General features: G+C 26.1%; 1 protein-coding gene across 2 annotated transcripts in view; it reads right to left on the minus strand.

Annotated features, from left to right (window-relative positions):
* The window catches only part of LOC100198906 (progesterone-induced-blocking factor 1), a 59,350-nt gene extending 45,009 nt beyond the window's left edge, over window positions 1–14,341 (minus strand). Inside the window, exons 1-5 of one of the 2 annotated variants that reach the window (XM_065811191.1) lie at window positions 14,170–14,341; window positions 10,909–11,513; window positions 9,627–9,746; window positions 2,731–2,864; window positions 2,360–2,468 (exon numbers count right to left, since the gene is read on the minus strand). In XM_065811191.1, the coding sequence (XP_065667263.1) occupies window positions 2,360–2,468; window positions 2,731–2,864; window positions 9,627–9,746; window positions 10,909–11,487 (942 nt within the window). In that variant the 5' untranslated portion in view covers window positions 11,488–11,513; window positions 14,170–14,341. Of the gene's footprint in view, window positions 1–2,359; window positions 2,469–2,730; window positions 2,865–9,626; window positions 9,747–10,908; window positions 11,514–13,970; window positions 14,085–14,169 lie in introns of those variants that run through there. The other variant, XM_065811192.1, reaches the window with a different exon arrangement.

The following is a 14,341-nucleotide window of genomic DNA, read 5'->3' on the forward strand; positions in this document are numbered from 1 at the left end:
TTGCTTCTGGTCAAGTCAAAAATGATTTTCCAGTTTAAAGAATTTTTATGCCAAGTCATCTTATCATGGTAACTTCAACTTAAAACTCTTTATAAAAATTGAAAAGCATTACAATTCTTACTTAAATTATTACAATGAGCTGTCATGATAAAAGGATCAATGTGACAGAGAGTCAGCACAAGTCAGATCTGCCATCAAGAGTTTTGTTGATGTTGGAAATGCTATTTAGAGTGCAGAGGCTCTTTATTAGGCACTTCATATTGGCAATGGAACTCAATATGCTAATGCTGCAATAGCTACAATAGACTTCAAAAAATGGAACTATACAAATGTGAGATTTCATTCTTCATCTCATATTGTTAGGCCCTACAATTAAATTAAAAAAAAAAGAAATACTGCACCATCAATTTCCAAAATAGAACGTGTCGATAGAATCATTAATACTATCAAATTTGGTCCAGAAAAGAATAAGCAAGTTCCCCAGCATCTGAAGACAAAAATGAAGCCAAGTGAATATGTAACAAGTTAACAAATTTGATTTTCTCGAGAAGTAAAGTAACTTATACATAAATACTCAAAGTATACATGATATAAAATTGTGATGTTTTTTTTCTTCTTAAAACTAAATTTAACTTCTTAAATGGCGTAAATAAAAAAGAGCTGAAAAGTTTACAGCTATATTAATTTATTTTTAATTCTAAACTAATTTTCTTGAGACTTTAAATTATTGGTTTATTAACATATTTCAAGCAATGCTTAGAAAGCACCCATAGTTAGTAGTTACTTTATCTTAAGCAAATAATGATGATACTATTGTTTTTTATATAAAATATGCTGCTGCACATGGAAAGTACTGTTTAAGTAGCCAATAATCCTCCTTTGCTTATCTATTGTTCTAAGAATAGATGCATAGACCCTAACTGATCAAGGAGAGATTCTCTCTCAAAAGACAACTGTGACAATGCGAAAAATGAAGCAGGACATTTATCTTTAATTTTTTTATGTTTCCACCTGAAGGAATTAAATAACATTGGGCTTCTCAAGGATCTTATTTTCTTGAGCAGATTTTGGGGACAATTTTAAACTTACCAAATTGACATTATATTTTCATTATTAAGAACTACTGTATTTACGCTCTAGATGAATAAAGTGCTCACACATAATGCCTGTAGTACAAGAAGCATTGCTAAAGAAAGGTTATGTGTATAGGTCAGCATTTGTGGTGGTATTACGGGGATATCCAGATAAATGACACAAACATTCATGCTCCCTTAAAAAAGTAGTATCGTTAGCTTAAACAGAGATTTATTAATTGACTGCTGATCTGAGAAAAATTCCTTAACCTACCACAATGATATGGCTCCTTTAAAAACGTAGTATCAGGAGTTTAAACAGAGACTTATTATTGAAAATTTGACTGTTGATCTGATAAAGATTTGTTTACCTACCTGCAATGATATCATAAAAATGTTGGTTGAAAGTTTAGAAAGTATTGAAATTGATATCCCAGTATGTTACAAAGCACTTTGGCTTACAATTACTCATGAAAGAGAGATTTAGTACCAGAGAAACAGACGAGCTTAGTAGGAGAAGATCTTAAAAAATTCAGAGTGTAACTAATGAAACCAAAAAAGTTTAAGCAGTTGAATATTTGCTGGAATGAATTACCTGTAACATTTATAATTATTTCTTAAAAAAAAACTTTCAGAGCCATAATTATTCTCAAATATATTTTCTACATAAATTAAAAAATGTTGCCACAAAATATGTAACCCTCTCCCTAACAAAGTATACGACAAGCCCTAAAAATAATAACAATATTTTTAGTAAATAACATTGTTTATAAATTGAAACTTTTTCAACAAAAATAATTAATAAAAACTTTGCCTAAAATCCTAAAAATCATGGAAATCATATAAAAAAAGTTCAATTAAAAAAAAAAATATTTACAAATATTGTTTGAAAGTATTTAGATAAAGTTGGATGACAAAAATTTAACTAAAATCAATGTAGATGAAAAATATCTAATAAAGAGGTTTTTATTCATCTTTAATCATTACTAAAAATGTGCAAAAAATATCTACTTTTAAAAAAACATGTTACATTAAATACAAACTTTTTTATAACACAAGGTAAGTAACTGTTTTTCAAAAAAGTCTCTTTTTTTCTAGGTTTATAAAACTCTTAAGTTGTGAAATCTGAGCAAAGTATTTTGCATATACATTACAAAATACATTAAAGAATGTGTAATGTATGCAAAGCCTTTGCAAATGCGTTTCACTTTTTAGTTACAATTTTTTTTTTTATTACTTTTTCTAGTTAAACTGATTAAAGTATCAAATTCAAAAATTATAAATACCTGTTGCCTCAGTAATTCCATCTGAGTTGACTTTTCATCTAACTCATTTTTGTAAACTGTATTTTGCTTTTCAAGTTCTGTTATTTTTCTTTCTAATGCATCACGTTCACTAAAATTAATGAAAAAGTAAAAATAGCAAATAATCAAAATTTAATGGATGTTTTCATATTTGCATTAATTGCAAAATGAAATTTCTTACATTAGATAAGGAAGAATGCTTTTTTTAAAGTTATTTAAACTAAAACTTAATTTATATTTTCATACTAACTCTCCTCCATTCAAGAGGGCTGGTTATTCTTAAATCAAACATATTATTAAAAAACTATATATTATTATAAATATATACTATAAAAAATTATGTAATCATTTACCTTATAACATTATCAAAGTTATCATTTCTATAATATTTGTGAGACAATTGAGTTCTCAAATCTTCTAATTGTACTTGTAATTTCTGATATCGCAATTCACTTTCAACTCTTGCATGTCGTTCACTCTTATGTTCCTATATGATTTAAATAGCATTCAGGATTGATTTGTGAGATTCTTGATTCAATTCAAGTCACTAGAAATTTTGTATATAGAATTTAAAAATGCCCTTTAAAATATTTATGCAACTGATATAATATTTTTAATGATTTTATATATATATATATATATATATATATATATATATATATATATATATATATATAAATATATATATATATATATATATATACATATATAAATATATATATATATATATATAAATTATATATATAATATATATATATATATGTATATATATATATATATATATATATATATATATATATATATAAATATATATATATATATACATATATAAATATATATATATATATATATATTATATATATATAATATATATGTATATATATATATATATATATATATATATATATATATATATATATATATATATATATATATATATATATATATATATATATTAGCCCATTCCATTTTGACCCTCATGAACAAATTTTAATACACGGAGTGTCATAAAATATTCCCAAGGTATTGTTTTCTTCATGAAATTGTTTAATTTTTTATTTTGGATGACTATTTATACTCGTGCAACTCTTTCAAAGTTTAAAATTATTACATTTTTTTAGTTTTTAAAGGCATTTTCAAATAATCGGCACGCGTAGAAATCTACAAATCATTAACTATATAATAACGTCATTACAAATAATGGAAGGTTTTTTATCTATACCGATTGTGCGCATTTTTATTGCTATTATTATTGTTATCTAATGGTATTTTAAAAATCCACAAATTCATTATGAAATTAAAAAAACGTGGTTTTTAAACACAATAGCGTTGAGGCCTACATATATAGCAATTAGAAATTTTCGAGATGCTTTTGATTTCATACAGTTCACTCGCATCAAGCCCTGGCTATTTAAAAGGGGTTTGTATGAGATTAGCTAAGTTTCCTGGCCGACCATTATTCTCGATAACCTCCGGCCATCATTGTGGAGAGCTTCATATAGCCATAGCATTGTGGAGAGTTTCATATAGCGTATAAATCTGTTAAGCTGGTGAATAAACTATTTATATCATAAAACCATAAAAGGCTAAAAAATAGTAAGGTAAAGATCAAACTACTTCACTTTAAAATACTTTTTTGCAAAAACAAAATGTATAAATTTCTAATTTTAAAATTATTTACATCTGTATAAATTTGTAAAAAATATTTATAAATGCGGGAAAAAATCAGACCATTAGGTGGAAATTAACAAACATGGAGCTGTTTCACACGCCTTGAATTTCATGAAATTCAAGTTGCATTACTCTAAAATCAGGCAGGTTTTTATTCTGAGTAATAAAATACTCAAAGAGATCAATAGAATGGCTGATTACATTTCTCTTTCCTGCAGCCGTATTCACATCTCTCCATTAAGCTTAACGAAGCTTTTGTCTAAAATTTCATTACAATATTTCTAAGTAAAGAAATGACAACAATTTCTATAAATTCGTTTAAATAAAACTAATACCAAAATAAAACATTTATGTTTAAAAAATTATATTTTTAAAGAATTTCTTTATTAATGTAGTTAATAATAAGTTTTTGACTAACGCTCTGTTAAGTTTAATGGAGAGATGAGAATACGGCCCCAGGGCATCGCGGTTTTTGACCTGCGACTTTTCTGATTCTGCAATTTTTAAAGCAAAACTTAGTTATTTAATTATTTAACTAATTAAGTTTTCATATTTTAGTCTTATTTTTTAAGAATAATTTATGTCATAGAGTAACTAATTGTTTAAAAACAATGGCTTGCAAAGTGTTTTAAAATGAGATGGTTGAAAATTCAAAGAAAATAACTCTAAACCAATTTTTTTTTCTAATGACAGACTTTTCTTAAAATCTTAGAAATTCTTAGAAATATAATAAAAATGAAATCAATAGAAATAGCACTTTGATTTTATCTTATCAAAATTAAATGTAATGAGTTTTTAGTAGTGTCATTTTAAATCTTATTCTATATACATTGCATTATTTTTAATTTAAACCTTTAAGATCAACAAGACTATTGGCAGATGTATAATGAGCCTTCTGCAGAGGTGAAATTCAAATAATGATAAAAACATAGATATGTTTGGTTCTGGCATTAGTATCTTTTGACCAAGATCACAATATAAAAATGGTAAAAAGTTCTGTATTCAAAAACAACAGAGGTCCAAAAATATGGAAAAACGGATAGAATCAAAGCTGAAATCTTTCTGAAAGCAATTTTTATTGATAAAGACCAGTTGTATATTTCACTACTGAGAGTGAGTATATATATATATATATATATATATATATATATATATATATATATATATATATATATATATATATATATATATATAAAACATAGTAAAACAAATTAAAGGAAATAGTAAGGACCATGTTTATTTTTATGCTCTTAATTATTTATTGAATAAACTTTTTGTTAACACCTTTTGATCATGTTGTAAATAATCTTTTTCTAAACAAGATGACATAAAATTTTCATAAAAATAAACTATTTCTTTTTTTAAAGAAATGAATATAAAACACTCGAAAATTTAATTTATTTACAGTAATTTAAAATGTATTCCAGTAAAACTTATTATGGTAACCAAAAATAAATGATTGGTGATTTGCTAAAAGTAATAACCAATATGCTTTATTGTGCATTAGATTGAGTTGGAGAGGTTAAGGCTATCGCTCTTGATAATTCTAAAGCTTTTGATAAAGTTTGGCATGCTGGTCTTCTCCATAAGCTTTCTTCTTACAGTGTATCTGGTAACATCTTTAAGATTATTGATTATTGATCTGGTAACATCTTTAAGATTATCAATGGACAGCACTCTTCTTCATATCCTGTAACTTCAGGGGTTCCTCAAGGTTCAATCCTTTTCCCTATACTCTTTTTAATTGACATTAACGATCTTCCAGATATTCTCACATCTAAAATGGCATTGTTTGCTGATGATACTACCATTTATTCTTGTCATGATAAGAAGCCAACACTCTCTGATTGCTAGGAGGGGGCATTTGAGCTTAAAAAGAACCTCACTTCTGCTACAGCATGGGGCTCTCAGTGGCTGGTGAACTTTAATTCAGATAAAACTCAATTTTTTTCAGCCAATCATTATCACAATAATTTAGATCTTCCTATATTTATGAATGGTAATGTACTCGATGAGTACATACACTTCATCTTCTAGGATTAACTCTTGCTTCCAATCTTTTTTGGAAATCATATATCAAATTGATTGCAAAATTAACATCTGCAAAGATTGCATCTCTTATCGTGCTTGACACTTTATTACTCTGGATTCTATTCTTTATCTCTATAAATCTCAAATTTGTCCTTGCATGGAATACTGTTACCATATCTGGGGCGGATCTTCTAATGATGCCCTTTCTCTTTTAGACAAGGTGCAAAAACGCATTGTAAACATAGTTGGACCTGCTCTTGCAGCCAACCTCCAACCATTATCACATCGTCGTAATATTGCTTCTCTTTCTCTTTTCTACAAATACTATAATGGGCACTGCTCTAATGAGCTAGCGTCTCTTGTGCCATCTACTAAAATTCATTCTCGTGTTACTCGTCATTCAATTAAGTTTCATCCTTTTTCTGTGACTGTTCCTAAGTGCTCCAAAAACTCTTATTTGTCTAGTTTTTTTCCTTGAACATCAGTTCTTTGGAATTTGCTTCCATCATCTTGCCTTCCTGATAATTAATAATCGTATAATTTGCAATCTTTTAAGTTGTCTGTCAATCATTTTCTTGCTCTACAATCTTCATCTTTTCTGTTCCAGTAATTTCCAACTCTAATAGTGGTTGCTTGCAGCCTTGTTGGAAGCGAAGATAAAAAAAAAACTGTCTTTGTTAGCCTTTCCACATGCTTTTGGAACCTGCAACACTTTAGGTATTGATTTCTGCAATTGCTGCACTAAAGATGGCAATCCTGATGCTGTTGCTATCAGCTCAACTTGATTTTCTTTCATATCCTTATTTATAGTAGGTTGTAAATCTGGATCATTAAATAATCTTTCAGCTAACATTGTTGCCAAGGACAATGTAGCCCCCTTAGGCAAGTATGAAAATTCCGCCAATTCTTTTTTTGGAAAATTTCCACTTTGTAGGAATTTATGCAATGTAATTAATTCTTTATTTCGCCTTTCTGAAATTCTGATTTTCAAAGAACTGTAAAATTTATTTCCCAAATTTGTACAGTTTTGTCTCATTTGAGTAAATAAAAATGTCAGTACTCCTTCTGCAGTGAGTAAAGTTGATCTTGTTTTGCTCAGTTCTTTTACTGCCAATTCTGCTGGCTTTAATATTTGAATTAAATTTAGCAAAATAGAAAAATCCTTTTCATTGTATAAATGTTCACGCCCTGTTTCTTCCAGTGTGTTTTTTATGCAAGCTTTAAGTTGCACAAATCTTTCCATCCTAGGTATAAATGAGTTTCATCTGGTTCTACTGTCTAATATAAGTGAAATTTTTTGTCATTTATCTCTTCAAAATATCGTTGCAATAGGTCGTTTCTTACTGGGGATCTTCTGAAAAATCTGATAATGTTTCTTGAGTTTTGGAATACATCATTAATGCTTGCATCTTCTAAATTGTACTCGATTTCATTATTACAGACAACATCTATATCTAAATTATGAAAACCAGAAAAAGAGTTAAACTGATTTTCAGTTTTCTCATCAAAAGCTGAACTGTCAGAATCTGATATTTTATCAACTGGCTTATTGACTACAGATACTTTTTTATAAAAAGTGTCTAGAACAGCTAAATGAATAGCATGATTGATGCAAAATTGGTTTTCAATTCCATTCAATTGTCCATATTTTTTCATAATGCTAGCTCTATCTTCTGTTGATGATAATATATGACTTAATTTAATGCCATACTCCATCAGTTTTTGTTCAACTAATGACTGAACTTTGTATGAATCACGTTTCTATGTTAGTAAGTCATATTTTATAACTATCCTCCTGAGAATGCAATGTTACATTTAAATACTTTGGCTGACTAGGCTAAGTTGGATTAGGCTCTTCATTTTTATTAATTTCAATCTTATGTTTTGCTCAAAGATGGTTTGCCAAATTTGATGTATTCCTGTACATTTTAAAATTGAATGGCGTATTGTACATTTGCCATATTTGGTGTTTCTTTTTGAAATGTTTGTTTCATTTATGCCTCCTTTTCCCTTTCCCATCCTTCTGCTTTTTACGCAACTCAATTAGCTTATTTTAACTAATTTATAGATTCTTAACTAAAAATTTTTTATCTATTATTTTTATTATATTGCAGCTCATGAATGCCATAGTGGTAGAGCGCTCGCTTCATAAGCGAAAGGTTCCGAGTTCGATTCCCACCACGTCCCTGGTAGTACCGCGCTCAACTTGTTTCTCCGCGAAGCGGCCTTGTTTGTCAAGGTTCATGTTTCGGAGTTATAGAGTTGAGAGAGGGTTATAACCACAAGTAGCCTCCTCATATGTAGTGGCCTTCTCAGCCTTGGGGAGGTGAATTACAAAAAAAAAAAAAAAAAAAATGTGATCTGTTTACAATAGAATAATGTACAAATATGCTACAATTTATAATATTTAAAATAATACAAAAGTCAGCACTTCTTAACATTACAAAAACAAATATGTTAACAATAAATTTGTTTTTTCTTGTTTCATTATTTTTAATTTGAGATTGTTATCACAATTTACATAAGAAAATTTGTCAAAAAGAAAAGTAGACAAAATACTTCAAGTAAATGATACTGATTTTTGTTGGATTGTTTTGTTTTGAATATTATAAATATTACAAAATTTAAACATTGTTAAAATATTTTGTCAATCTGTAATATATTGATAATTGGTAAAAAATATATATATAGAAATAAATAAAAGTAAATGCGTTATAAACAATCGGTTTCGCTTTTTTTTTCTTCTAAAAAAACCGGTTTTTGATTTCTGGAAAATTGAACAAAAAACCAGTTAACCGGTTGCAGTTTCCACCGGTTTCCAAGCCCTATTATAAATGAAATAGGCTAATATTAACCTGGTAAATGGGGCTTGTATTAATTAATTTATTAATTAAGTCTTAACTGACCAATGAATCTAATTATAGTTTTCTAATTATATGTATAATATTTCAGTTGTAGATGGACACATGTTACCTATCCGGTCATACTTATATGCATTGAATAAAATATCATGTTAATTTGTTAATTAGTTGTTTCTTTAATTGTTACTATTGGTTGTTTTTTTTTATTTGAATGTTGGTTTAATGAAATTAAACCAACATTTAATTGCCTTAAACAATTTTTAATAACATTTGTATTGTGTTTTTTGTAATTATGTATTAGTGACATTTGTATAATGACAAAGTATTTAAATTTTTTTATTTTAAATTTAACAAAATATAAATTAAAAAAAAATTAAATTAATGCTTTAAAATAACTTTATTTTTTTATCATATGGAAACCGTGAACACAAAAAACTGAAAACTCCACATACAATAAATACCCCCTAAAACTATGCAACATTTTGTTGTTCTCTAATATTAAAGTAAATCTTCATAAACATATTTGGTTCAGTAGACATAAAGATATAGCTAACAAAACTTATGAAGTCAGACAAAATACCACCTATGTACACACATAAAATATGCTCACAATCAAATTTTTGTAAAAGAAAATAACAAACTTTCAAAAAAAAATTTAAATTTAACAAAAAAAAAATTAATCCAACTTGTTTTTCTGAAGACAATTCCTCTTCTTTATCTCTTAAATCTGCAGCAAGCATCTCATTGCGTTGAGATAAACTTTCTATTTGAATTTGAAGAAGATTTACTTTTTCATAGATATGTAACTGGAAACAAAATAAACATAAATTTGTATATATTCAGTTGTTAATAGAGTTAAGAGTCTTGCCGCTGCAGTTTATGCTTCAGTAATTTAATTGCTAAATGGCAGTAGTAATTAAATTACTGCTATATAAAAATTAAAATAAAAACACTTTTAATTCTACTTTTGCAAAAGTACAAAAATAAAACTATAATGTAATACAAAGTACGATCTAATGTATGTAATATAAAGTACGATCTAATGTATGTAATATAAAGTACGATCTAATGTATGTAATATAAAGTACGATCTAATGTATGTAATATAAAGTACAAAAATAAAACTATAATGTAATACAAAGTACGATCTAATGTATGTAATATAAAGTACAATCTAATGTATGTAATATAAAGTAAGATCTAATGTATGTAATATAAAGTACAATCTAATGTATTTAATATAAAGTACGATGTAATATATGTAATATAAAGTACAATCTAATGTATGTAATATAAAGTACGATGTAATATATGTAATATAAAGTAAGATCTAATGTATGTAATATAAAGTACAATCTAACGTATGTCATATAAAGTACGATCTAATGTATGTAATATAAAGTAAGATCTAATGTATGTAATATAAAGTACAAAGGTAAAACTATAATACATTTAAAATGCTGTTAAGTGATAATGAAAAACAAAATTATTGTCAACATTGTTATTTATGATGCTACAAATCAATTTAAGTATAACTTAGCTGCCATTATAGTTATTAATACATTTATTAATACATTATAGTTATTAATACATTATAGTTATTAATACATATTAATACATTATAGTTATTAATACATATTAGATGCATAAAGAAACATTTTCATAAAAAATAATTTTTTTTTGAAACAAAATTTTCTGGTCACAATGTAATAAACTTTTAACTAAAATTTTCAACATAACTGCTTTTTCTCATCAACCTATTTGATATAGCATAAATATGTTACAGTTAGTTTACTGCTATGTACTATTGTTAGTAGGGGTATCCTTATCAAGAAAGAACAAAATAAAACAAAAAACTCATTTGCTTTAACCATATCACACCACTTATTTGTTTTAACTGTATCACTCATTGTCAAACCTCTTTTTCTCATTATAAAAAAGTTTAAACAAAATAAAACCACAACTTACAGAAAATAACTCTTGTAATGAAAGATCATCTTCAGATTTCATCTTTAATGTATTATACTGTTCTTCTGATATGTTTATTCCTTCAGTGAATGTAGTTTTTGCAACAGCAGCTTTATCTGATAATGAAATACATTTTTCATGATAAATTTTCTGCAATTCTAAGCTTGATTTTAAATCATTTTTTAACTTTTTTATTGTTTTTTCAGAATTATCACGTAAGATTTGAATTTGAGTTTCATACTTTGCATGCAAAAGCTGCTTGGTATGCAATGCATCAGATAGCTGATCTTCAAGGTCATCTATCCGATTTAGATGTTCTGCTTTCAATGTATCCACAAGCAAACCCTTCTGACTTAATTCAATTTTTAACTTTTGAATATCGTGAAGAAGTTGTTTTTTAATCAAAAGTTCTTTAGTAACATGTTGAGACTTTTCATGATCTGTTTCAGTAAAAGTAGAAGATAGAGTTGATGTGATGTCAGTCAAAAGCGAACTTGAAGTTTCAAAATTAAAATTTGTTGATTGGTCTTTACTTGATTGCAATGTTGAAGTCCCATCACTTGTTTGCAACAAAGACATAACAACTAATTAAGCATGTTAAGTACCTACAAATAGTTATATTTAAAAAGAAAAATGAATAAAAAAAAAAAAAAAAATATATATATATATATATATATATATATATATATATATATATATATATATATATATATATATATATATATATATGAGCCTACTGATGGCGAAACAAATTGCTGAAGAAAATTAGATGAGTAACTAATTTATCATTGCTCTGTTTTTTAAGAACATTGAGCACTCTATTTGTAGAATACACTAACGTAATTTATATATATATATATATATATGTATATATATATATATATATATATATATATATATATATATATATATATATAATTTATATATATATATATATATTATATATATATATATATAATTTATATATATATGCATTATATTATATATATATATATATATTTATTATATATATACATATATATATATATATATATATATATATATATAAATATATATATATATATATATATATATATATATTATAGATATATATATATAGATATATATTATATACATATATATATATATATTATATATATATAGATATATATATATATATATATATATATATATATATATTATATATATATATATATATTATATATATATATATATATTTATTATATATATATATTTTATATATATATATTATATATACTATATATATATATATATATTTACATACACACACACACACACACACACACACACACACACACACACACACACACACACACACACACACACACACACACACACACACACACACACACACACACACGCACACGCACATGCACACACACATATGTTAGTTAGTAGTAAGAACTAATTATGTTTTCTGGCACATTATGACAGCCAGAGTGATCAATTGCAGATCATGCAGCAACCAGTAGCTTAAAACTGTAATTGTTAACTGAACTACTTCTTTTGGATGAGAACATAAAAATTCAATAGAACAGCATTTGCTGTTCTATTGAATTTTTCTTGATGGCTATACCTCTGATTGTTAATGATTAGAAAATAAATTTTTGAATTATTTACAGTTTTTTACAATTAATTTTTGAATTATCTACATTTGAATTAGAAAATAAATTTTTGATTAGAAAATAAATTTTTGAGTTTACTACCAGTTTAGCATCTTTGTGTAAGAATCTTTTAATAATGTCATCATTTGAGAAATGGAACCAAAATGGAACTGCAAACTCCAGTAATGGACAAGTAAAAGGAATTTAATTTTGATCTTTTAACTAAAATATTTTAATATACAAGACAAGCTAATTTGATTTCTTTTTTAATCACTTCACAAGTCAGCTAGTACTGTTTGCACAGTATGATCTGTAAAAATAAGATCTATTAATATACAAATACAGTTTATATATCTGAGACATTTTTAAATTAAAATTTTAAAATCCATATTTTCGATCCATAGAACAATTGGGTTTTTTATTTGAGATATATCAAGCACTTAAATAAATTAAATAAATACCATATCCAAAAGGTGAATTAGTTTACTATTCCTGAACCAATACTTTCAAATCCAATGACTTTATTCATGATAAAACCATTGGATATGGCTAAGCTCTAATGATTTAATAGTTTCACCAATATATAGACACAGACCATGACCTTTGTGCACATTTCTGTCTATTCTGTACAAACTATAGCCATTTAGGTTCATGATTGAGATGCTTTTGGATCATGATCACTAACTACTATAAATTGTTGATGATATGCATCTGCTAATACTTTAAACTAAATCAATTTGATTTGTAACTTTCTTCTTTCAAAGTTTTTGCTAATATTTTTATACAAATAAATTTATTTCAGTTGAAGAAGAGTTAAAATAATAAATTTAATAAAAGATATTTAAGATATTATTATAACACAACAGACAAAAGAAAAATATTATTGCTGTAATAATCATATTAAGTTGTTGAAAAGTAGAAGATTTATAAATAAAAAAATTTTAAAAATAGTTAAAGAGAGCGGTTTTAAAATATGAGAATGATTTAAGAGATTTTAGTGGGGAAGGAATAATGTTTCATACTTTTATGCTTTTATATTGCATGGATTTATAGCTGTAATTAAAAGTCCAATATTTAGATAACTTAAAGTTGCAAGCAGATCATACAATATAATAACAAGTTTCCCTATATTTAAAAAAGTTAAAGGTAGGTTATTATAATTTTGGTTGCAAAAAAATAAGCAAAATGATAGCTAAATAAGGTCGAACAGTTTAAGGGCTTTAGACAAAAAAATGTTAGAGTTCGAATTAGTATGTTGGAAATAAATTAGTTTTGGAGCTTTATTTTAGAGATGAGTTCTAAGTGATAAATTTTAAATAATCAGGTTGCTTAGATTGTTCCTAAACTTGACATGCGTATCTAAGACAAGAGTTAAAAGTAGCATGATTTATATTGAGCAAAGTTTCATGATTAACATAATGACAGATTTAGACTAACCTGTGATTCGATCTGCATAATTTCAATGCTGAGTCTTAAAAATGAGATGCAAAAGATAAATTAGAGTCTAATTTGATCCCAAGATAGTCTAAACTAGACTTATTTTATTCCAAATTAATCTGAAATTTAATACCATTAATCAAAACAAATTGTGTTCTATTACAAAAACTAGAGAAAAACCAGAGAAAATTGAAAGTACCTCTAATACCGTAGTAGCACAATTTTTTCTAGAAGAATCGTATGCATAACTGTATCAAATGCTTTTCTTACGTTCATACGCGCAAAGTGTTTATTTTCTGTTATTTTCATTTTAGGAATGAGTTGTTGAGTGATTTTGTATTTAACTTACTTTGATTAACTAAACTAAGCCT

The sequence above is a fragment of the Hydra vulgaris genome, chromosome 12 (genome assembly GCF_038396675.1).
Source record: "Hydra vulgaris chromosome 12, alternate assembly HydraT2T_AEP".
NCBI lineage: Eukaryota > Metazoa > Cnidaria > Hydrozoa > Anthoathecata > Hydridae > Hydra > Hydra vulgaris.